The sequence below is a fragment of the Crocodylus siamensis genome, chromosome 8 (genome assembly GCF_052110815.1).
Source record: "Crocodylus siamensis isolate JL-2025a chromosome 8, ASM5211081v1, whole genome shotgun sequence".
Lineage (NCBI taxonomy): Eukaryota > Metazoa > Chordata > Crocodylia > Crocodylidae > Crocodylus > Crocodylus siamensis.
In genome coordinates this window covers 79508895-79530258 of record NC_143402.1, presented here as the reverse complement: position 1 = coordinate 79530258, position 21364 = coordinate 79508895, and the positions used below count along the sequence as shown (strand labels likewise).

Here is a 21364-nt window from a genome sequence, read left to right as displayed (position 1 = left end):
TTCCACGAGGTGGCAGATGCCCCTGGGTGGGTTGTCTTGCTCCCTGCATAGGTGCCAGGGGCTGCTGGAGAGCAGGTCCCACCTGGGGCTGCCCAAGGGGCTCAGAGCCCTGCACCATTCCCACTGTTCTCGGCCTGCGTGCAAAGGTCTTGTCCCCTGGGGCGGCGCAGCCCTGGGATTTGCATAACAGTGTGCAGCACCCCTCCGCTTTGCATCACAATGACCCCTGCCCCAGAGCAGCTGCCGGCTTGAAAAACAACTGTGGCCTCTGGTGCATAGCGGAGCTGGGCCCTGTGCACAGCTGGCTGGATAGGGCCTGGGGCCAGCTGTTGCAGCAATGCACAGGAGGCCTAACTGGGTTGTGCTCTCCCCACCTCCATGGGCAAGGCATGCACCTGCCCCAGCACCCTCACCCTGGGCAGCTGAGACCAGAGCAGCAGCTGGCTGGAGGCAGGAGTGCAGGATGATGGTCACCCCATGGTGCCAGCTCCACTCTGCTTGTACTCTCACTGAAACTTGTTCAGCTTTGCAATAAAGGCGCTTTGTGCAGGTTGCCGCGGGGGCTGCCTGGGGGCATGGGGCAATGGGAGATGCTCCAGTACCTGGAGAAGTGTCAGGAGCTGCTGTGGGGCGGGGACACCCTGACAGTGAGGAGGGGTGTGTGTTTTGAGGCGGGGTCCAGGGGTTGTAAAGGGTCTTGAAGTGACAATGGCAGTGACCAGCCCAGGAAGTGCAGGAGCTGGTGTGCAGCTGGGCTCGTTGAGGCTTGGTCATAGCCCGGGTGGGAGCAGGTGGGGGAGGCTGATGCAGGGCACAAGCGTAAGCAAGGGCCACGGGGAGGTCGGGCACAGCCATGCCCCAGCCCCTCTTCCTTCTGCTGCTGCACTCCTGCCACCAAGCTGTGCAAGGCCCTGGCCACCGGGGTTGCTCCTAAGGGCATGTCCCACCCCTACCTGACCCTTGGCCTGTGAACACCTGGGCTGCAGGGCAGGGGCCAGGGCCAGGTGGCTCTGGCACTGCTGGCTTGCAGCTGGGCAGGACTTTGCCCCCTGCTCACAGCGCTGAGGTGGCACTGGAGCCTGCAGTGACGTGTCCCTGGTGCCATGTCTGAGGTGCCCTCCGCCCTGTGCACAAAGGGGGCCCTGTTTGCACAGCCTGGAGCATGGAGCTGCTTCTGGGCAAGGGAGGTGCAGTCACTGCCAGGGAAGCTCCGGAGCCGAGCACAGCCCAGGCCCAGCTCCCCTGCCCCAGCAGGCACCCTGCTCCCTTTGCCTCCCCAGCTCTGGCTCAGCTCCTGCCTCTGCATGGAGCATGGCCATTTAAACGAGCTGTTTCTGCCTGGATGGCCCAGCGCAGGGAAGGGGCTGGCTGGAGAGGCGCTGCAGGGGTGGGCTGGCAGGGGCCCCTCCCCAGGCAGCACAGGCCCCCTGCGGTTCTTGGCAGGGAGCAGCCCACGCTGCGGCCAACGGTTCTGCTCAGGCCACTTCCGGGCCTGGGCATCTGTTCAACGGCTCTGGCAGCAGGGTCTATGTCAGTCCCCCTGCAGCGCTTCCTTGTCCTGCCCGGAGCTGCTGGTCCCAGGGCCCCAGAAGGGACTGGCCACTGCCCGCTCCATGCTACCACGCTGGAGGGGCTGCAGCCTTGCCCAGCCACTGGCCAGCTCCCCCACCCCCCACTCTCCAGGGGGGGTGCCTGGGTTGCTGCAGCTTCCAACAGCCCGTCTGTTATTGCACCTAACGGTGCCGTGTGGGGAAATCCAGCTGTGGTCTGGGCGCCTGCTGCTTGAGCAACCTGCAAGTCAGAAGGCAGCAGCCAACCAGCCCAGCACAGGCAGAGTCGAGCGGGGCCCCTTGCACCCCAGGGCTGTGGGGAAGCCAACACAGGGACACGAAGCAGAGCAGGGCTGGAGGAGGCTTGGGGCTGGGGTGGGCTTCCTGGAGGCAGCTGAGGCATAGACATGCAGGAAGCCACTGAAAGCCCAGGGCCACCCTGGGCCTCTGGGCTGCTGCCAAGGTGCCAGTGACCTCTTGGCTCCGGCCTTACCTTGCCTTAGCGCTTGCCTGTTCCTGATAGCCCAGGTGCAAGGCTGAGCCTTGCAGCATGGTGTCCTGAGGGGAGCGGCTGTCCCTGCCCGCACAGGGGTCCGGGGTGCAAAGACCTGCAGGAGCAAGGGTTACCAAGCAGGGCAGGGAGGTCAATGGGGGGAGCTGGGATGAAAACGTGGCCAGGGCTGCACCTGCCAGCGGGGACCAGCAGGCACTGGGGAGTCCCTGTTCCCCTGAGCACTATCGTAATGGTCACAAGCTGGCAGAGGGGAGATTCAGGCTAGACATCAGGAAGCATAACTTCATGGTCAGGCCGGCTAGGATCTGGAACCAACTTCCAAGTGAAGTGGTGCTGGCTCCTACCCTGGGGGTCTTTAAAAGGAGTCTGGATGAACAACTTGCCAGCGTTGTTTGACCCCAGTACTTTTTCCCGCCATTGCAGGGGGTTGGAGTTGATGATCTGCTTAGGTCCCTTCTGACCCGACCAACTATGAAACTATGAGGAAGGTGAAGGAGGAGGGCTGAGGAGCTGCTGCTCTCCTGTCCCAACACAGGAGCCCGGAGCCCAGGGGGACACCAGGTCAGTTGAGTGGATGAGCTTGGGGCAGAGGCAGCAAGTCCCCTTGCAAGACATGGATGCACTGGGGAGCTCCCTGCCCCAGGATGCTGCCCGTGCACAGGACACACTCGCCTCAGCACGCTCAGGAAAGGCAGAGGGGGAATCCCCAGCCTGGGGCTGCTCAAACTGAGATACCGCAGGGAGAAAGTGAGCATGCCCATGAGACCAGAAGTGCAACGGCCGACGGCTGCTTGCTGCATTTGGTCATAGCGACTGGCTTGTAGCTCCACTGGATGCTGCACAGGGATCCAGGCTGGAACATGCCCCCCCTGCTCCGGGCCTTTTGTTTCTGGCTGCGCCTGGGCGGATGCAGCAGAAAGCGCCACAGGCAACAGGCCCCAGCTCCTCTGGCCCCATGGGCACTGCCTGCAGCTGAGGGCCAGGCCCTGGACACGAGGGCCGCGGGTCCAAGCCTGGGATGCTGCTGTTGGGACGCTCCCCGGGGATGGCCTGAGATGAAGGGCCCCTGTGTGGTGCCAGAGTCCAGCACTGCTGCTGGCAGAGCGCAGAAGTACCCGTCGGAGCTTGTGCTGGAGGCCCCATACGGGATGGCTAGGGTGAGGGAGAACTATTACCCCACATCAGTGTAGATCATGTGAAGGAGCATGTTAAGAGGCCGGACACCTTCAAGTCAGCTGGCCCAGACAGTTTACACCCCAGGATATGCAAGGGGCTGGCAAGCATCATAGCCCGGCTACTGGCACGGATCTTCGAGAGCTCCTGGCGCTCTGGTGTAGTGCCCGAAGATTGAAAGGTCAATGTGGTGCCTATCTTCAAGAAAGGGAGGAAAGTAGATCCAGGGCCATCAGCCTGACCTCTATCTCGGGGAAGATCTTGGAAAAAATTATCAAAGAGACCATTCTTGAGAAACTGGATGATGGCAACAGCCTGAGGGATAGCCAGCACAGTTTTGTTGGTCAGGTAGGTCTTACCTGATCAATCTTATCTCCTTCTACAACCAGGTGACATATCACCTGGACAAGGGAGAAGAGATTGATTCATATATCTTGATTTTAAAAAAGGCTTTGATCTGGTGTCCCATGATCATCTCATGGAAAACATGGCAACTGCGGCCTCGGCCGCATCATAGTCCGATGGCTGGGGAATTAGCTCTAAGGTCGAACCCAGAGAGTGCCAGTTGATGGAAATAAATCATTGCGGTGCGCCATCACCAGTGGGGTCCCCCAAGGCTCTGTCCTTGGGCCCATACTCTTTAATGTCTTTATTAATGATGTGGACATTGATATCAGAAGCGGACTGGCCAAGTTCACCGATGACACCAAACTTTGGGGTAAAGTGTTCACACCTGAGGACAGAAGGGTGATCCAGGCCGACACTGACAGGCTCAGGAAATGGGCGGATGGAAACCTGATGGCGTTCAACACTGAAAAATGCAAGGTTCTCCACCTTGGGGAAAAAAACCCGTAGCACACTTATACGCTCGGCAGTACTACACTTGCTAGCACCACAGCCGAAAGGGACTTGGGGGTCATGATTGACCACAAGATGAATATGAGCCACCAATGCTATGTCGCAGCTGGTAAAGTGAACAAAACCCTGGCTTGCATCCACAGATGCTTGTCAGGCAAATCACAGGATGTCATCCTCCTCCTTTACTCGGCCTTGGTGAGGCTGCAGCTGGAGTAGTGCATCTAATCCTGGGCTCCACAATTCAAGAAGGATGTGGAGAAGCTTGAGAGAGTCCAGAGAAGAGCCACGTGCATGATCAGAGGGCAAGAGAATAGGCCTTATGAAAGGAGGCTGAGAGCCCTGGGACTCTTCAGCCTGGAAAGCACAGGACTGGGGGGACCTGGTGGCTGCCTATAAGTATAAAAGGGGTGTGCATCAGGATCTGGGAGAACACCTGTTCACCACAGCACGCCAAGGGATGACAAGGTCAAACGGTCACAAACTCCTCCAAGACCGTTTCAGGCTGGACATAAGGAAGAACTTCTTTACAGTGTGAGCCCCCAAGGCCTGGAGCAGACTGCCACCAGAGGTGGTGCAAGCACCTACTCCGGACTCTTTTAAGAGACATTTGGACTTTTATCTTGCTGGGATCCTTTGACCCCGGCTGACTTTCTGCCCCTGGGGCAGGGGACTGGACTCGATGATCTTCTGAGGTCTCTTCCAGCCCTAATGTCTATGAAATCTATGACCCTGCCGACGGCTCGGGCTCAGTGCCACGGGCGCGGCGCCGCGTATTACTGGGCTCATAAAAGACCCGGCTTGGCCCAAGGAACCGAGGCCGCCCCCCGCGGGCAGCCGGGCTCGGCATGGCCCGGGCGGGACCAGGAGCGTCGCGGGGCAGGCCCACACGTGGTGCTAGCAGCAGCAGCACCAACGGGCATACCCATAGCAAGCGTGCCGGAAGAGACCGCCGCCGCCACGACTTCCGCTTCCAGGATAGGTCGCCGCGCGGCCCAGTCAGAATCCACCACGAACGACTTCGCCGGCTCCGGCCGCGCATGCGCGGGCCCCGCCCTCCGTAGTGCCACGTTCGAGGGCCGGGGCCCCTTGGAGTCGGCCAATCCGAGGCGCGGCAGCTGGCCGAGCGGCCAATGAGTGGTGCCCACACGACCTCCCCGAAGGGGCGCGTCCAATCCGAGGCGGGGGGGGGTGGGCCGACCACGCGGGCCAATAGACGGCGGCGGGGGGCAGCCAATGGGCGGCGGCCAGCAGGCGGCGGTATAAGGGGAGGCGGGCGAGGCCGGCCCCGTCCCGCTCTGCCGCCGCCATGAGAGCCGTGATCCCGCTGCCGCTGTCGTTGCTGCTGCTCGTCGGCCTGGGCCCAGGCCTGCGCGCGGACGAGGGCCCGGCGGAGGAGGTGGAGGTGGAGGAGGAGGATGGGGTGCTCGTGCTGCGCGCCGCCTCCTTCGACCGCGCGCTCGCGGCGCACCCGAACCTGCTCGTCGAGTTCTGTGAGTGCGGGGCCGGGGGGTGCGGGGTCGAGGCTGGGGGGGAGAGCCCTGGGCCCGGGCACTGACCGCGCTCCCCCGCAGACGCGCCCTGGTGCGGACACTGCAAGGCGCTGGCGCCCGAGTATGCCAAGGCCGCGGCGCAGCTGAAGGCCGCGGGCTCCGCCATCCGCCTGGCCAAGGTGGACGCCACGGAGGAGGCGGACCTGGCGCAGCAGTTCGGCGTGCGTGGCTACCCCACCATCAAGTTCTTCCGCAACGGCGACCGCGCCATGCCGCGCGAGTACACGGGTGAGCGGGTGCGGCTCCGCGTCGGGCGTGGGGTGGTGGGGCGAGTCCAGCCCACGCGGGGAGGAGCCCCACGAGGAAGTGCCGGGGGCAAGGCCGGAGAGTCCCTGCAGGGAAGCAGTTGGTCCTGCTCCACCTGCCTGGCGCCGGGGCAGGGAGGAGGCACGGGGAGTCTGGCTGGGCTCCTCCGTGCGCCCCTTCCCCCTCTGGCGACGGGGCTGGTAGGACGGTCACTAGGTGGCTATTCCACCACCCAGGGCTGGAAACCTCTTCCTAGGGCAGGTGCCACGAGTGCTGCTGGAGCAGCCTCCCTTGCCTGGGCGAGCATGAGGGGACCTTGGCAGAGGCGAAGCCTCGCTGCTCGGGGGAGTGTGACCCGCAGCATCTAGGTTCCCTCGGGAGGAGACTGCACCTTTGCATGAAATCCCAGGGAAGCTTTGCTCTGCTGATAACGCAGAGGGAGCAAAGTCTAAACCCCTGGGGCGGGCCAGTGCCCAAGGCGGCGCATAGGGGAAGGATCCTTGAGTGCCCGTGTGCTGCTGGGGCAGAGCATGTTAGGCAGGAGGTTCATTCTGGGGATGGGCTTTGGGACCTGAAAGGGGAGTAGAGACGGTGGCAAGTGGAAGGAGGTGGCCGGTGATGCTGTCTCCAGACACGGTGCTAGAGTGGCTCTTGGGATTGGGGGCAGGAGTTGAGGCAACAACAAACTTCCCTTCTCCCTTCCTGCAGCTGGCAGAGAAGCTGATGACATTGTGAACTGGCTGAAGAAGCGCACTGGTCCAGCAGCCAGCACCCTAGCCGACATCGCTGCAGCGGAGGCGCTGGTGGAGGCCAGCGAAGTTGCTGTGATTGGGTTCTTCAAGGTAGAGCGTGGGTGAGGGCCCTTGGGGGCGGGGGGGTGTCTGCAGCCTTGCAGGAAGCCGGTTGTGGTTGCGAGGTGCTCGTTCCCCTGCCACACAAGCATTGGGGTGTACAGCCTTCATCACTGGGGGCGTGGGACAGTGGGACCGGAGGCGCAAGGCTAACCCTTCCTTCTGTTCCCAGGACACCGAGTCGGAGCCTGCCAAGCAGTTTTTGCTGGCTGCTGAGACCATTGATGACATTCCTTTTGGTATCTCCTCGAGTGGGGAAGTCTTCTCCAAATACCAGCTCAGCAAGGATGGGGTGGTCCTGTTCAAGAAGGTGAGGGGTGGCTAGAATTGCACCCTGGACTCAGTTCTGAATCTCTCTGTGTTCCAGGGGAAAGGCTTCAGCTTGTCGTCTTGTCCTTGCTCATGCAGCGTGAACCCCTAGCAGCTAGGGGAAGCAAAAGCACCAGCTGTCAGGGCTGCTGTGCGCAGAGACACTGAGGGGCCATGCTGCTTCAGTACGGAGCAGATCTGTTCAGGAGAGGGCAGCACAGTCAGCCCTTTGGGCTTAGCGCTGTACTCACGTCCCCAGGGGTCTGTGGTTGTGGGCCGCCTTGGCTCTAGCTTCAGCCTGCTTCCTGTCTTGGGTCTCTGGCTTCTGTAAAGTAGTAGACCTGGGCAATCACAGCAGCGTGTCTAGGTGTTCTGCCATAAACTGCTGGGCTTGGCAGCCTGTAGCCCAGCCAGCTTCCTACAGCCTTGCATCACTTCCCTGCCTTGCTCTTTAGCTGAGGTTGCCTTTTAATGTCCTTGGCCTTGGCCTGCCCTGGCAGTCAGCTGGCCGGTGAGTTGGAAATGGTTGTGATCTGCATGCAGTGTCAGCTGCCTAGCTACTGCCTGGGGGGTGGAGAGTGAGTCTGGTGTGTTCTGTGGGCTGGGAGGAAGGAGCTGGTTGGTGCCATCAGAATAGCAGCCTCCTCTCTGGGCTGCGTTGGTGAGGCCTGAGAGGCTGGACACTGAGGCTCCCTGGGAGAGCGGCTGGGGCTGGTACCTGCCAGGCAGCGAGACTAGGCAGAAGCTGCTTTAAACTCCTAAATTAGACCTGAAAGTGTCACTTTGTGAGCATCCAATCTGACCCATCTGTCCCAGGGCAGTTGCTTCTTGGGTTCTTATTTCATTCTTCTCTAGCATTCCCTGAAGAAGGCCAAGGGGCTGCATTTCTAAACTGGAGTAATGTGCTTGTGCTACTCCCAGTGTCTCTCACCAGAAGGGCTCATCTGCAGAATGTAACTTGCTGCAGCTGTTGCTTTTTGGATGCAACAGGGACCAGCCTCAGGGAAGGCAGGAGCATCTTGTTTTTGGGAACTGCAGCACTGGGTGTATTGTGTGGATGGCCATTTGTGGCACTTCCATATGTGCCCAGCCTTGCCCAATGCCAGGCTGGGGTATCTGCTTGCAGGGGTTTTCACACCCACTTATTTCCCAGGATGGGAGCAAAGACCTATGCTGGGAGGACTAGATCCTCCTACAAGAGGAGGGCAACTCACGCCCATGGTAAGAATGGTTGCCCTGGCTGTCTGGGGCTTCCAGAGGTGTCTGTAAGACCTTCTGCTACCTCAGGTACTCACAAATATGAGGGGGTTTGACTCATCCCTGCCTCACGTGTGTTCTCCTCAATGCTGGTTTCATAGTTTCTAGGGTCGGAAGGGACCTGAGCAGATCATCTAGTCCGACCCCCACCCCTGCCATGGCAGGAAATAATACTGGGGTCAAATGACCCCAGCAAGATGTTCATCTAACCTCCTCTTAAACACCCCCAGGGTAGGAGCCTGCACCACTTCTCTTGGAAGTTGGTTCCAGACCCTAGCTGCCCTGACCATGAAGTCACCTCCTGATATCTAACCTAAACCTACCCTCTGCCAGCTTGTGACCGTTATTCCTGGTCACTCCTGGCGGTGCTCGGGGGAACAGCGACTCCCCCAATGCCTGCTAATTTTCTTCCCCCCCCCAACTAGTTTATAACAGGCCACAAGATCCCCCCCCCTTAGCCTTCTCTTTTGGAGGCTGAACAGGTTCAGGTCCCATAGCTTCTCCTCATAGGGCCTGCCCTGTTGTCCCCATATCATACGAGTGGCCTCCTCTGGACCCTCTCCATGCTGTCCACATCCCTCTTGAAGTGTGGCGCCCAGAACTGGACGCAGTACTCCAACTGCGGCCTGACCAGTGCCGCATAGAGGGGGAGGATCACCTCCTTTGGACCTGCTCGAGATGCATCTGCGGATGCATGACAAGGTGCGGTTGGCCTTCCTAACTGCCTCACCACACTGCCGGCCCACGTTCATCTTGGAGTCAGTGATGTCAGCACGGAGGTGGAAAGGGATCTGGGGGTCAAGAGGGGAATTGCCTAACCTGTAGGTGTGGTGCCGGTTGTTCCTCCCGAGGTGCGTCACCTTGCACTTGTCTGTGTTGAAACCCATCCTATTCTCGTCTGCCCGCCCTTGTAACCTGTCTAGGTCTGATTGTAGCCTGTTGCATCCTTCCAGTGTGCCCACGTCCCCCCCACACCTTAGTGTCATCAGCAAATTTGAACAGGGTGCTTTTTACCCCCTTGTCCAAATCACTGATGAAGATGTTGAACAGTGCGGGCCTGAGGACCGAGCCCTGCGGAGCCCCACTGCCCACGTCCTTCCAGGTTGAGAAGGTCCCATCTGCTACCATCGTCTGGGTGCGGCCCACCAGCCAGTTGTAGACACCCACAGTCAAATGGGTCGCCACCACAGCCCCCCTAATTTCTTGGGGAGAACATTCCCCTTGCCAGGGACTCCTTCCACCATGGTCTAGGCTGGCCTCACTGGCTGTATCTGAGGGATCCAACCCCTAGTTACAGTCTTTAGGTTGGTTTCCAGAGCTGCTGCTTGTTCTCTGGCTGCTGTCAAAGGTGCGAGGGGCCAGCTGGGCAGGTGCTGGGGACACTTAGGTCTCAAGGTTTCTCCACTTCGGGTGAACTTGAGGGTGGCGGGGATCTGGGGGACCTGGGCTTGGTTGTCCCTGTGTCTGAGGCGGGGGATGACATGGGCCCAGTTAGTCAAGCTGCACCAGAATGTCCATGGCACGAGCTGGCCTGTGGAGGGGGTGAAATCAAGTGGGTGCCTTTCAGCCTCTGAACATTCCTGTCATGTCTGCCCTTATGCAGTGGCAATGCCACAATCACACTATAAATATGCCTGCTTTCCCAGCAAAGCAAATGGCAGCGAGGCTTGCTTGGTTACCAATGAGAGCCCCCAGCCACCGTCTGTCTGGAGTCGGACCCCAGCTGGAAAAGGGGCTGAGCTGCTCACCAATCTCCTCCATTGTTTGTGGCGTCCACGTGGGTCTGAGCACTGAGTGGCGATGGTGTTTTTGAAGGCATGAGGGGATGGAGGAATAACTCCTGGAAAGGGGCTGACGGTTGCTGCTAAAATTACGCCAGCCAGCCATCCTCCTGAGCTGGGCAGGTCGAGGCTTCCCGCTGTGGGAACATTTTGGTCACCCTGGGAATAGCATTCCACCGCCTTGCTGCTGCCAAGAATGTGCAAGCACCCCCTACCCCAAGGCTTTTGTTGGCCCAGCGGATCAGAGTGGGCCAGCGGCTGCCCTTCTGCTGCTGCCCGGAAAGGTTTGAGAACTGGAAATGGGTGTCCTGGTATGAAGGGGACTTGGCACCTGTGCTCTAACATCTGCTCTTGTCTCTAACAATAAAGGGTGATGCATTCCCTCAGGCCCCTATGTTGGCAGCTGCATGTGGGCCCTGCTGGTGGGGACGTGGACTTGTGAACACCCCAGTTTGCCAGCTGATGCTGATAGGCTTTCAGTTGACTGACCACTGACCAGTCGACTGATCAGCTACAGCGGGGAGCTGCCCCTGGAGCCCAGTGACCATGTCTCTGGGATTTGTGGCGCCTTCCTGCTGGCTTGCTCAATGCATCCCAGAATGTTGTGAAACCAGCTGTTAAATTTGGAGCCCGTCAGTGGCATGCTTCACAAGTCCTTGTGTGGTTGTGCAGAACTATGCCAGGAGCAGAGTTCACCACCCTTCCTGCAACTACTCATTGCTTCTGTTCCCTCAGTGCAGGCATTTGTATTCCCCTGCTCTTAAGGCAATCTCTTTTGTTTCTCCAGTTTGATGAAGGTCGCAACAACTTTGAGGGTGAGATCACGAAGGAGAATCTGCTGAACTTCATTAAGTCCAACCAGCTGCCTCTGGTGATCGAGTTCACAGAGCAGGTACGGCCTTTGCTCCATGGAAGTGGCAGGCCTGGGAGGAAGCCTGGACTGAAACTGGGGGCTGTGTTCTGGGTTGGAGCCTACCCTGTTGCAGCCCAGTGGAGCGGGAAGCCTAAGTAGAGCTCTAGTCTGGCTGTCTCCTGTGGTCAGCAGCTCCGAAAAGCCTTGGTGCTGCCATGGTAGGTACCTCCTCTGACAGAGCTCTCGTGTTCCTTCCAGACTGCTCCAAAGATCTTTGGAGGAGAGATCAAGACTCACATCCTGCTGTTTCTGCCCAAGAGCGTTGCTGACTACCAAGAGAAACTGGACAACTTCAAGGCAGCTGCTGGGAACTTCAAGGGAAAGGTGAGATGGGCAGGGTCTGTTGGTGGGCCTGGCTGTTCACCTGGTCTGTGGGGCAGCTCTTACTGCAGCTGTCAAGCTTCCAGCCTCTCAACCAGCAATTGCTCCTGGGCCTGGCTCTCAGCTGCCAGTGCCAGCTGCCCACCTTCACTGCTGTCTCGCTTGCAGTGCACTTGACCATGCAGCAACTGGCTAGTCTCAGACTCAACCAGGTGTAGGACATTTGTGCACAACCTCAATCCCTGCAGCCCCAGAATGGCGCTGGCATGAGGTGAAGGGGGCTCCAGGGTAGAGGGGATGCCAGCTGATTGGCAGCATGAGAGGCTTAGCAGTGCCCTTTCCCTAAGGGATGCCTTGTCTTCACTGTCTCTGTTTTTGGCTTCCTTCCAAAGATCCTGTTCATCTTCATAGACAGCGACCACAGCGACAACCAGAGGATCTTGGAATTCTTTGGCTTGAAAAAAGAGGAGTGCCCGGCTGTGCGCCTCATCACCCTGGAGGAAGAGATGACCAAGTACAAGCCAGACTCTGATGAGTTGACGGCTGAAAAGATCAAAGAGTTTTGCAGCAAGTTCCTGGAGGGCAAAATCAAGGTAATGGGACCACTTTGCAGGCAGCGACGGGGGGGAGCAATTGATTCCTGTTGTGGAACGTGGGTGAAATGTTATGCTAGTCTCACGGAGAAGGAAGGAGTCATTCAGACAAGCTGCGCAGCTTGTCTAATGGCATAGCTTTGCCTGAGCCCCAAGCTAAGACTCAAAGGGCAAACCTGGGGGCAGGGTGCCAGCACACAAATAGCCACCTTAATATGCTGAGCATTTCCACAATGAAGCTGGTGGCTGCTCTTTCTGCAGGTCATGTGAGCTTGGTGGGGTGCGTCCAACTGCAGCTTCTGTCTTGGCAGGCAGAGAAGGGCTGCTAGCTTTTTTGGGGCTGCACACAGCCTATCTGAAGATGGTGGCAGCCATGCGTAGCTGAGCTGCACTGACTGCAGCAGCACCATCTGCAGGCTTGGCTCGCATGGGAATGACTTGCTCAGCACGTAGCATGTTTTTCTACAGAGTCAAGCACCAGGCTTCCCGTGCAGGGAGCCTTCAGCCTAGACTTGTCCAGGGTAGTGGGCAGGGAACTTCCCCTAAAGAGGAGGAAGAAATGGTGGCGTCATCTGATGGCTTATAGCATGTGGCTCAGCCGTTCAGCAGCTTTGGAGAAATGAGGTTTTCCTAGGGATGTGACTTGGCCAGCAGACTTCTCGCTGCTGTACATGCCAGCTTTTCACTTGCCTCTCTGGTTCCAGCCCCACCTGATGAGTCAGGACCTCTCTGATGACTGGGACAAGCAGCCTGTCAAGGTCTTGGTTGGGAAGAACTTCGAAGAAGTTGCTTTTGATGAGAATAAGAATGTGTTTGTGGAGTTCTGTGAGTATCTTGAGTGCCCCACAGGGACAGGTGGGAGAGGGAGGAGGCACCTTTCCACAGGTGCCAGGTGACCAGGGGGGGAAGAACCTTCCCTAAGGCTTGGCTCAGACCAGCCTGACTGAGCACCTGCAGGAGGGCTTACCCCCTGACGTGTCTGCTCAGTGCTCTCCAGGCTCATGCCTGTTTCTGATGTATAGATGCTCCCTGGTGTGGTCACTGCAAGCAGCTGGCTCCCATCTGGGACAAGCTGGGTGAGACCTACAAAGACCATGAGAACATTATCATTGCCAAGATGGACTCGACAGCCAACGAAGTGGAAGCAGTGAAAATCCACAGCTTTCCCACACTCAAGTTCTTCCCTGCAGGCTCTGGCAGAAACGTAAGCAAGCTGCTGAGCTACAGTGCACAGCATGTGGCTCCTAACTAGGGAGAGCAGGGCACTCTGGGAGCCTCATGGTGACTTGTGGGGAGGGTGCTGAGAGCCTAAGATGGGTCGGTGTGAAGTCTGGAAGGAGTGGGGGACTCCGGCGCATAGCAGGACGGTGCACTCACCGGTGGGCTGTTCTCTTCTCGCAGCGATCACAGGAGTCTAGTGGCTGAGCTGGGCTCTCTCTTGGTCTCCTATGGGCAAAGGTGAATGTTTAAACTCCCTCTTGCTTGGCATGTCCAACTGCTGCTCAGAAAGGGAACTCCCTGCTCCCAGGCCCCAGCGCTCCAGCCGGGCGTGACAGACCTCTCTGGCTTTGCCTGCAGGTGATAGACTACAATGGGGAACGGACATTGGAAGGCTTCCAGAAGTTCCTGGAGAGCGGAGGCCAGGATGGTGCTGCAGATGATGTGAGTGACCACTTGGGTCTGTGTCAGAATCCCTTCCTTTGGGGAGTCCTGACTGCTGAAGAGGTCTCTGGCTGTTGTCGCAGCACAGCAAATGCTGTGGGGCTGTGGCTGCAGCATAAACCACCCCTGCTGGGGCAGCCAGCCTAAGTAGGGGGGTGTTTGAAAGGCCAGGGTGCCCTGCTGCTCAGAGGTTTGAGGGATGCAGCAGGTTGTTGGGCAGGGACTAGGTAAACCCCCATCTGTGGGTGGTAGAAACGCAAGCAAGTGGAAACTGCCGAGATTGGTACCGGAAAAATGAACTGTGCATAGAGTTCAGACTCCAGCAACTGGGGGTGGGGGGATGCGCTAGGACACTCCAGGCACTGTGGGCCATGGCTGTTTTGGTTGCATTAAGATAGTGTTTGCAGTACATGGGAACACAAATGGCACTGTTAGTTGCAGTCACTGGGTGTGGCTCTTGCCTTCAGGGTGGTCATCAGTGCAGCCACTGGCATCTGGGAGCTTGTTGAGCTCTGTAGCAGTAAGCCCCTGGGCTTTGCTTGTCTCATGCAGATTGGCTGGAGGAGCTGCTCTGGATACCTCAGCTTCGCAGAGTCCTATTTATATTGCCTGACCAGAGCCCACAACTGGGGATAAACCCATTGTCTTTTAAATGCAGGATCTAGAGGATGTAGAGGCTGATGAGGAGGCAGATATTGAAGAAGATGAGGAAGAGGACCAGAAAACCCACAAGGACGAGCTGTAAAGAGGAGAGTAACCTGCCTAACCCCAGCAGACACTACACTGGCTGCTCTGCCAGTGGCCAGGCCAGTCCAGAAACCCATCAAGATTTAAAGCGGAAGGCGAGTGACTGGAAACGCAGGAATTGGTTTAACATACCCTTTGCCCTTCCCTTGTCTGCTTGCTCTCTACTGTCTCCCTCCCCTTTGCTCTCTCCCCCTCCCTCCTCCAGTTCTGGGAAGGGATCTGTCCTTAAGTAGCAGCCCAGCCACCTGGGCCTCTCCTTCATTGTAATGTACTTCCTGTACATGGGTTTTGTTCCACATACTTTTGTTGCTCTGGGTAGAAGTGGGTTGTGGAGTGGCAGTACCGACTCATCTCCTCATTTGGAGCCTTGCCAGTAACCTCCCCCAGGGAAGCTTAGGCTTTTCTCTTTCAAACCTGAAGTCTATAGTTGTTGTCAACCCAGCAGGGCCCTGACCACTGTCACAGCTGGGATTTGTTGGGGGGGGGGGGGAGTGTGTGTGTGTGGGACCACCAAGCTGGCAGGCCTCCTAATGTGGGGGTGGGGGGAGTTTCCTCACTGTTGGGGCCAGCGAGGCAGCCTCACTTGCTTTCCAAGATCCTGAGGACTAGTCCCAGTGTGGCAAGGGCAGGCATGGGCTGTGGCAAGCCCTGGGGTAGGAAGATCCCACAGTGGGCTCGCTTGCTTAGACAAGACTCAGCAGAGTCATCTCCTTGCTGCTCAATCACTTTCTGTGCATTATTTTGTGGGGTGACCAGGCAGGCAGGGGGCTTGGGGCCTGATGGAATGCAACCAGGACACTTAGCAAGGGGGTGGGTAGGGGGCAGGGAGGGGACCGGGGCTAGGGGGTGTTGCGAAGGCCCCTGAGGAGCTGGGCTCATTCTGAGCATTCCACCACAGGAGCACTGAGCTGAACTTGGCCAAATAAAATTGAGATTTTAATACTAGCTTGGCTCTGCCTCTGTCTGAGTCTACCGTGGCCCTAGCAGTGCTCCCCAATGCTGGGGCCTTGATTCCAGCTGGAACCTAGGGCAGGAGGGGGCAGGGGCCTCCTAGCTCAAGTGCTGTCATCTGCTTGGGGCACGGGCATTTTGCAGCCCTCCAAAGCAGAGGAGCTTGGATGTGGCCCATGGCTGTGTGCTCCCAGCTGGTGATGAGGGGTCGGAGTTCAAGTCCCTTTGCCTTGCTTCCCTCTTTTCTACAGTGAAGGCACTTTGTCATTTGCCTCCAGCAGCCTGTACTAGAAGTAGGGCCTGCACCCAGCACAGGTCAACAGCAAACTTGGAAAGAAAACAGGTCTTAAAGTTGCTGCTGGTGCTTCCCCAACAGCAACCAGCACCTCTCTGCCCTGGTCCTTGCAGAGCAGGGTGGGGGTGGTGCTGCTTCCCAGGGCACAGCAGGACCCTGGCTCCCTGTGGGGGATGGCACAAACAGCACAAAGGCTACTTTGGCTGCACTGCCCCAGACCGGAGCAAGGTAGTGAGCTCCTGTTAGCCTCAGGCTGAGCTCTGGGCTGAGCTGGCTGGGAGCAATGGGCACTGCCAGAGTGGAGCTGGAAGTTCATTTCTGCTGCAGCTGCCCCCTTGTCCTCTGGTCTCACCTTGGGCACATCTATTGATGACAACGTGGATGGGGGGAGACTCTGAGAAACTGCCAGGATCTGTGTGCTCCCTACATGCCTCAGTTCCTTGGTCTATACAGGTGTGTATCAGGCTTGCTTTGAAGGCAGGGGCCACCCCCCTCAGGCCTTATTTCCAGGAATGCTTCCAGGGAACCTTGTGCTGCTGGGGCTCACATGACCCCACTGCAGCTCCAGCTATTTCTAAGCTGGCCACTTACCATGGGAAATAGTTCTGTAAGCAAATAGGCTCCAAATGTCACAGGCTGAGTGTTAGGCCCCTGTGCCTACGTCGGGGTGCGTGAGTGCATTGGGCAATGGGACTGGCACCCTTCTGCCATCCGCTAGTGCTGGCAACCCTGCTGCCCTGATGCTGTTCCAGCTGGAGGCAGGTGGCTGTGGTGCAGCTGACTGCACTGATACCCCCGGGCCTTGGGGGCAGGCAGCTGGCTGGGTAGCCATGGAGACCAAGCTCTGCTGTGCTGGAGCAGGTGCTGCTGACCCTGCTTGTGAAGTTGGTGCAGAAACCTCCAGGCACAGGGCACCGGCTCTGAGGCTTGCTGTTTACCAGGCAGCACCTGCCTGGCTCCCGGGCAGAGCAGGTCACTACCCCCCTCCCCCCCAAGTGGCTGCTTGTCACATTCCTGCTGGGAGGTGTTTTCAAGTCAGCCCTTCTCTGGGCCCAGGTGGCTGGCTGCCAGCCCCACAGGGGAGGGAGCAACCGGCCTGGGCCACTCACTCACTGCTGGGTTCATCTGACACCGCACGTAAACATGGCTCAGCTGGGCCCGGAGTGGCTGCCTCCAAGGACTGCCCGAGACTGGCTCGGAGAGCGGCTGGGGCGTGGGAGCGGGGGCTATGTGGTGCAAGGTGCAAAGCAGGAGGCAGCCGAGGCAGGCTGGCATCGGATGAGCAGCTTCTCACTTGGGATAGGGAGTCCTGGCCCGCAGGGAGAAGGCAACTGGCCCTGCGTGGCAGCCAAGGCTGCCCCAGGGTCCCACTGTCCTACTCGGGCTCAAGCACGGGGATGCTCAGTTGGGTACTGAGATCCTCTTAGGGGGGGCTTGGGGACTGCCACATGATGCGAGCTGTGGCTCATGAGATAAGCTCGGCTTTCAGGGGGGAGGCCACAATGTCCCGCACGCTCAGCCCTGCCCTGGTCTTGCTCCCTTGTTTACCACAGCGGAAGTGCTCAGTGACTTCCCTGTGCTCAGGAAATGAGTTCAATCCAGGGGCAGGCGGCGTCTGAATGTGCCTTGTGCTGCGGAGCGGTGCCTCAAGTCTCCCAGGGGTGAGAGTCGCTGGTCCAGCAGACGAGGCTGGTTGGGGGCGCAGCAGCGACCTGCCGAGCCGTCTGCCACAGCACCGGGAGTTTGGGGCCTGGCCTGGCCTGCTGGGCACCAGACCTCCCAAGCAGGGATGGGCTGGGTCTCCCTGGTTTTGTGCCATGAGGGGAGGTGCTGCCATCTCCGGGGGGCTGGGAGGGGAGGTGCTTACCGTGGGTCATCCTGGCTGGCTGCAGTCACAGGACCAGAATGGCGCCGCTGGGTGCTGCGCACCCGGGGTTAAGGCTGGGAGCGCTGCACAGGCCCTGAGTGACCTCTTGTCGCTCCAGCGTCAAACCCGCAGTGGGCCGTGGTGCTGGTGGGAGTCCCCCGCGGGCTGAGCTCCGTGAGGTGCCAGGAGCCCCGCGGTGGCAGCCGGGGGGCTGAGGCCCTCCTGCCTCTGCTGCGGGTCACTGGCCACGGCAGGGCCGGGACTGCCCCCGGGCAGCCAGAGGGTGACTTAGCTCGGGCCGGGCCGCTTCTGGCCTTTTCTCGCGGTCGGGGATGCGTCTGCGAGCCGGCTCGGCCCCGCCGCCGGGGTGCAGAGCTGGCCCTGGGACGGGCACGTCGACAGGTGGGATGAAAGCTGAGCCGCCGGCTTGTGCCCAGAAGCGGGAGGCTGGAGGGCAGGGCAGCTCGGTTACAAAACCTAACCTCGCGGCAAACAGCATGAGCTGTAAGTGCCCAAAATAGCCCGCGGAGGGTATATAAGCAGCCCCGTCCTCGGAGCGCCCCATCCGCAGCAGGGAGCTCACCCGCCGCAGCCGCGTCCCGCACGCGCCCCCGCACCGCGCCGCGCCCGCCGGCTCCGCGGGCCAGGACCGTGCAGCGCGCGGGCCCGCCCCCCCCGGCGCCCGGGCCGCGCCTGCCATGAAGTACTACTGCCCGGTGGCGCGGCCCCGCTACAGCCGCTACGCCCGGCGCAGCGTCCGCTTCCCCAACGACATCGTCTTCCAGGACCACGTGCGGCAGGGAGACCTGGAGCAGGTGGGCCGCTTCATCCGCGCCGGGAAGGTCTCCTTGGACACCATCTACCCCTCGGGTGAGTCCCGGCGGCGGGCGGGAGCCGGCGGCGGGCGCGGAGCCAGGGCCCGGCCGTGACTCGCGGCTCCCGCAGGCATGGCGGCGCTGCACGAGGCCGTGCTCACCGGGAGCCTGGACTGCGTGAAGCTGCTGGTGAAGTACGGCGCCGACGTGCACCAGCGCGACGAGAACGGCTGGACGGCCCTGCACATGGCCTGCAGCGACGGCCACGCGCACATCGCCAGGTCTGCGGGGCGCGGGCTGGGGCCGCGGGGGGGCCGGGGCCGGCGCTGACTCCCCCCGTGCTCCCAGGTACCTGCTGTCGCTCGGGGCGGAGCGCGAGGCCACGAACGACGAGGGCGAGACGCCGGCGGACCTCATCGACCCGGCCTGCGCCGACCTGGTGCAGCTCTTCCGCGCCGACCGCGTGCAGTGACGGCCGGGCCGCACGGAGGCGGCGGGGCCCGGGGCCCGGCGCTCGGCGCGGCGCACGCGGGGCGGGAGCGGCGCGGGGCTCGGGCCCGGCGAGGCGGGCAGCGGACGGCGCGGGCCGGGCCGGCGCTGCGCACGAGGGACATGCCCGGTGCCTGGCGCTGCGCACAGCGGACAGGACGAGACGGCACGGCACGGCACGGCACGGCACGGGACAGGAGTGGTGCCGGTGCCCGGCGCTGCACGCGGGACGCTGACGGACACGGACGTGGGGGCGGGGCGGGGCTGCGCGCTCCGGCCGGGCTGTACCTTGTTGGCAATAAAGATCAAGGAGGCCCCGCCTCCTCCGGCTCGGCTCGCTCACTGAGGGCGGGGCTACCGACAAGCCCGCCCCCTCCGGCTCGGCTCGGCTCGACGCGGTCACTGGGGGCGGGGATACCGTCAGGCCCCGCCCGCAGCCGGCTCCGCTCGCTCAGAGGCGGAGGGGGCGGGGCTTCCGCCCGGCCCCGCCCCCGCGCCTGCGCGCGCCGCGCGCTCACTTCCGGCCCGGCCCGGCGGCGGCGACAGCTCGGGGACGCGCGCCCAGGTGAGGGGGGCGCGGCCCCGATCCCGACCCGGCCCCGCGCGCGGCCCCGCGCACCGCCCCGTCGCAGCCCGCCCGCGAGCACGCGCCGCCGCCGCCATGGCGAGGTGAGCCCCGCGCGCGCCCCCGCCGCCCCGCCCCCCCGCGCGCGCCCCCCCCCCCGCTCACGCGCTGTGCCCGCAGCTCGCCGGTGCCGCGCGTGGTGTACGGCGGGAAGCGCAGCGGGGGCGCGCGCTCGCCCAGCTCCAGCGACCTGTTCACGCCCGCGCACGAGGAGAACGTGCGCTTCATCCACGAGGGTACGTGCGCGCGCCCCTTCACCCGGCCGCGCGCTCCGCCGCCGCCCGTGGGGCCGCCCCGCGGGCGGGCGCGGGTCGTCGCCTGCCCCCTGCCTCACCCCCGCTTGCCTTCCCAGCCTGGCAGTGCGTGGAGCGAGACCTCCGCATGTCGGGCAGCGAGCGGGGCCTGGTGGAGGAGTACGTGGAGAAGATGCCGAACCCCAGCCTGAAGGGTGAGCGCCCCTCCCGGGCCCCCCCGCTGGCTGCGGGGGGGGGCCTGCTCCTGGGGCGGGCAGGGCTGGGGGCCAGCGGGTGCGCGGCACGCTGCCGGGGCCGGAGCCGGAGCGTGTTGCGGTGCTGAGCCCGAGGGGTCGGTCCTGGCCAGGAGCTGGCACTGGTGGAGCTGAGCCTGCCCCGACCCTGCTCCCTCCCTCCTGGCAGCGTTCAAACCCTTCGACCTGAGCGACCTGAAGAGGAGGAACACGCCGGATGCCAAGAAGTCCTAAGGTGGAGGCGCGGCGCGGCCGGCAGGTGCTGGTCTCCTGAGGTCCTCCAGCAGATTTACCTGGGCCACTTCGTGTTGGTTTCCTCCTGGTCTGTGCTTCCCTGGGAGAGGCGGGCGGCTTGGGCCGGGCTCTGGCGCTGCCGGCGGAGGACCTACTCCGAGGCTGCCCGGAGCCTGTCGTGATGGATCTGGGCACCTTCCCTGTAGCTCCCCCCGGCCTCCGGCTGCCTTTCTCCCCCTCGTGTCGGCCCGTGAGGTCGCCCCCTCTCCCTCTCGGCCCTGGCGCTGCTCTCTTGGTTGCAGAGTGCCCCGGCTCCTCCGGCTGGGGACGCCTGCGCGAGGTGGCCCTGCGGTGGCAGCAGGGCTGGGTCTAGCGCCTCGCTCCCCCAGCTTCCACGGACCAGCTCTGGCTGGGGAGAGGGCAGGGCGGCCCTGAGAGCTGCGGGGAAGGCGCTGAGCTCTGCCTGGTGCAGAGGTGGGGCAAGCTGCCCCGAATCGGCACCAGGAGGCTTGGAGACCTCCCTGCAGCCTGGCGGCTGGCAGGGGCCGCCTTGCCCTCCCCACAGCCCCCGCTGCCTCGCTCAGCACTGCCCAGGCAGGGGAGCTGGCAGTAAGGATCGGGTTTGTCCCCAGTGCTAGAGCTGGGCCAGGTGCGACCTGCGGTTCTGAGGTGGAGCTGCTCCCTGCCAGGCCCCCCCGTGGGATGGGATGGCAGCGTTGACACCGGGGCCGAGCCCCAGGGGCCATCGCAGCGGCAGCCTCGGGCCCATCTCTGCCCAGGGCCCTGGCAGCTCTGCGGCAGGAGGGCTGGCTCTGCTGCGGGAAGCTGCTTCCTTCCGCCCGCTTGCCTGCGTACCATCTCCTGGCTGCGTACCAGAGCGGCCCCAACTCCCCCGTCTCCGCCTGCCCCGGCCCAGAGGCAGCTCGCGGCCAAGACGCCGCTGCGTCGGGCACGGACAGCTCAGGAGGCAGCAGCCTGCGGCTCGTTCTCCCCGGGGCCCAGGAAGTGCCGGCTGGGCGCGCTCGGCATGGCCTCGCTCGCAGCCAGGCCGAGGGTCTCTGCTGTCGTCCCTGGTGAGGCGAGGGGGCTGTGGCCTGGGCTGGCAGCTCTGGGCCTGGCAGGGCCACGTGCTTTGCGGGCACGGGTGCAGGCGGGAGTGGCGGTGGCTGTCGCCTACCCTGGTCGCGCAGGCCTGAGCCGTGTCGATCCCTTTGTTCTGTCGTCTGTCACTTGAGGAGTCTTGTAAATAAAAGCTGGTTCCTCCTTTTGAGCCCAA

At 61.6% G+C, this 21364-nt stretch overlaps 3 protein-coding genes across 4 annotated transcripts; all 3 read left to right on the top strand.

Moving 5' to 3' along the window:
- Positions 1–5363: 5363 nt before the first annotated feature.
- On the top strand, positions 5364–18223 carry P4HB (prolyl 4-hydroxylase subunit beta). The gene is made up of 11 exons (XM_090059846.1): positions 5364–5585; positions 5667–5873; positions 6600–6733; positions 6915–7052; positions 10877–10981; positions 11201–11326; positions 11716–11916; positions 12621–12741; positions 12939–13120; positions 13495–13578; positions 14237–18223. The coding sequence occupies exons 1-11, from the start codon at positions 5402–5404 to the stop codon at positions 14321–14323; spliced, it is 1569 nt and encodes a 522-aa protein (XP_089915972.1). The 5' UTR covers positions 5364–5401; the 3' UTR covers positions 14324–18223.
- On the top strand, positions 18126–19063 carry PPP1R27 (protein phosphatase 1 regulatory subunit 27). The gene is made up of 3 exons (XM_090059847.1): positions 18126–18308; positions 18384–18534; positions 18602–19063. The coding sequence occupies exons 1-3, from the start codon at positions 18137–18139 to the stop codon at positions 18723–18725; spliced, it is 447 nt and encodes a 148-aa protein (XP_089915973.1). The 5' UTR covers positions 18126–18136; the 3' UTR covers positions 18726–19063.
- Positions 19064–19217: 154 nt separating this feature from the next.
- On the top strand, positions 19218–21364 carry MCRIP1 (MAPK regulated corepressor interacting protein 1). 2 transcript variants are annotated; one of them, XM_090059850.1, is made up of 5 exons: positions 19218–19411; positions 19488–19603; positions 19720–19815; positions 20024–20113; positions 20721–21364. In XM_090059850.1, exons 1-4 carry the CDS (start codon positions 19404–19406, stop codon positions 20086–20088), a joined length of 285 nt encoding a protein of 94 aa, XP_089915976.1. In that variant the 5' UTR covers positions 19218–19403; the 3' UTR covers positions 20089–20113; positions 20721–21364. The 2 variants fall into 2 exon arrangements, with proteins under 2 accessions (XP_089915976.1, XP_089915974.1); XM_090059848.1 differs by having other exon boundaries at positions 20024–21364.

Bases quoted from the DNA above. Each gene is read 5' to 3' on its own strand.
- P4HB (XM_090059846.1), top strand. From the start codon at position 5,402: ATGAGAGCCGTGATCCCGCTGCCGCTGTCGTTGCTGCTGCTCGTCGGC. The intron at 5,586-5,666 runs GTGAGTGCGGGG...GCTCCCCCGCAG, and splicing joins GAACCTGCTCGTCGAGTTCT to ACGCGCCCTGGTGCGGACAC. The intron at 13,121-13,494 runs GTAAGCAAGCTG...CTTTGCCTGCAG, and splicing joins CTGCAGGCTCTGGCAGAAAC to GTGATAGACTACAATGGGGA.
- PPP1R27 (XM_090059847.1), top strand. From the start codon at position 18,137: ATGAAGTACTACTGCCCGGTGGCGCGGCCCCGCTACAGCCGCTACGCC. The intron at 18,309-18,383 runs GTGAGTCCCGGC...CGGCTCCCGCAG, and splicing joins GGACACCATCTACCCCTCGG to GCATGGCGGCGCTGCACGAG. The intron at 18,535-18,601 runs GTCTGCGGGGCG...CCGTGCTCCCAG, and splicing joins GGCCACGCGCACATCGCCAG to GTACCTGCTGTCGCTCGGGG.
- MCRIP1 (XM_090059850.1), top strand. The intron at 19,604-19,719 runs GTACGTGCGCGC...TTGCCTTCCCAG, and splicing joins CGTGCGCTTCATCCACGAGG to CCTGGCAGTGCGTGGAGCGA. The intron at 19,816-20,023 runs GTGAGCGCCCCT...CCCTCCTGGCAG, and splicing joins GCCGAACCCCAGCCTGAAGG to CGTTCAAACCCTTCGACCTG.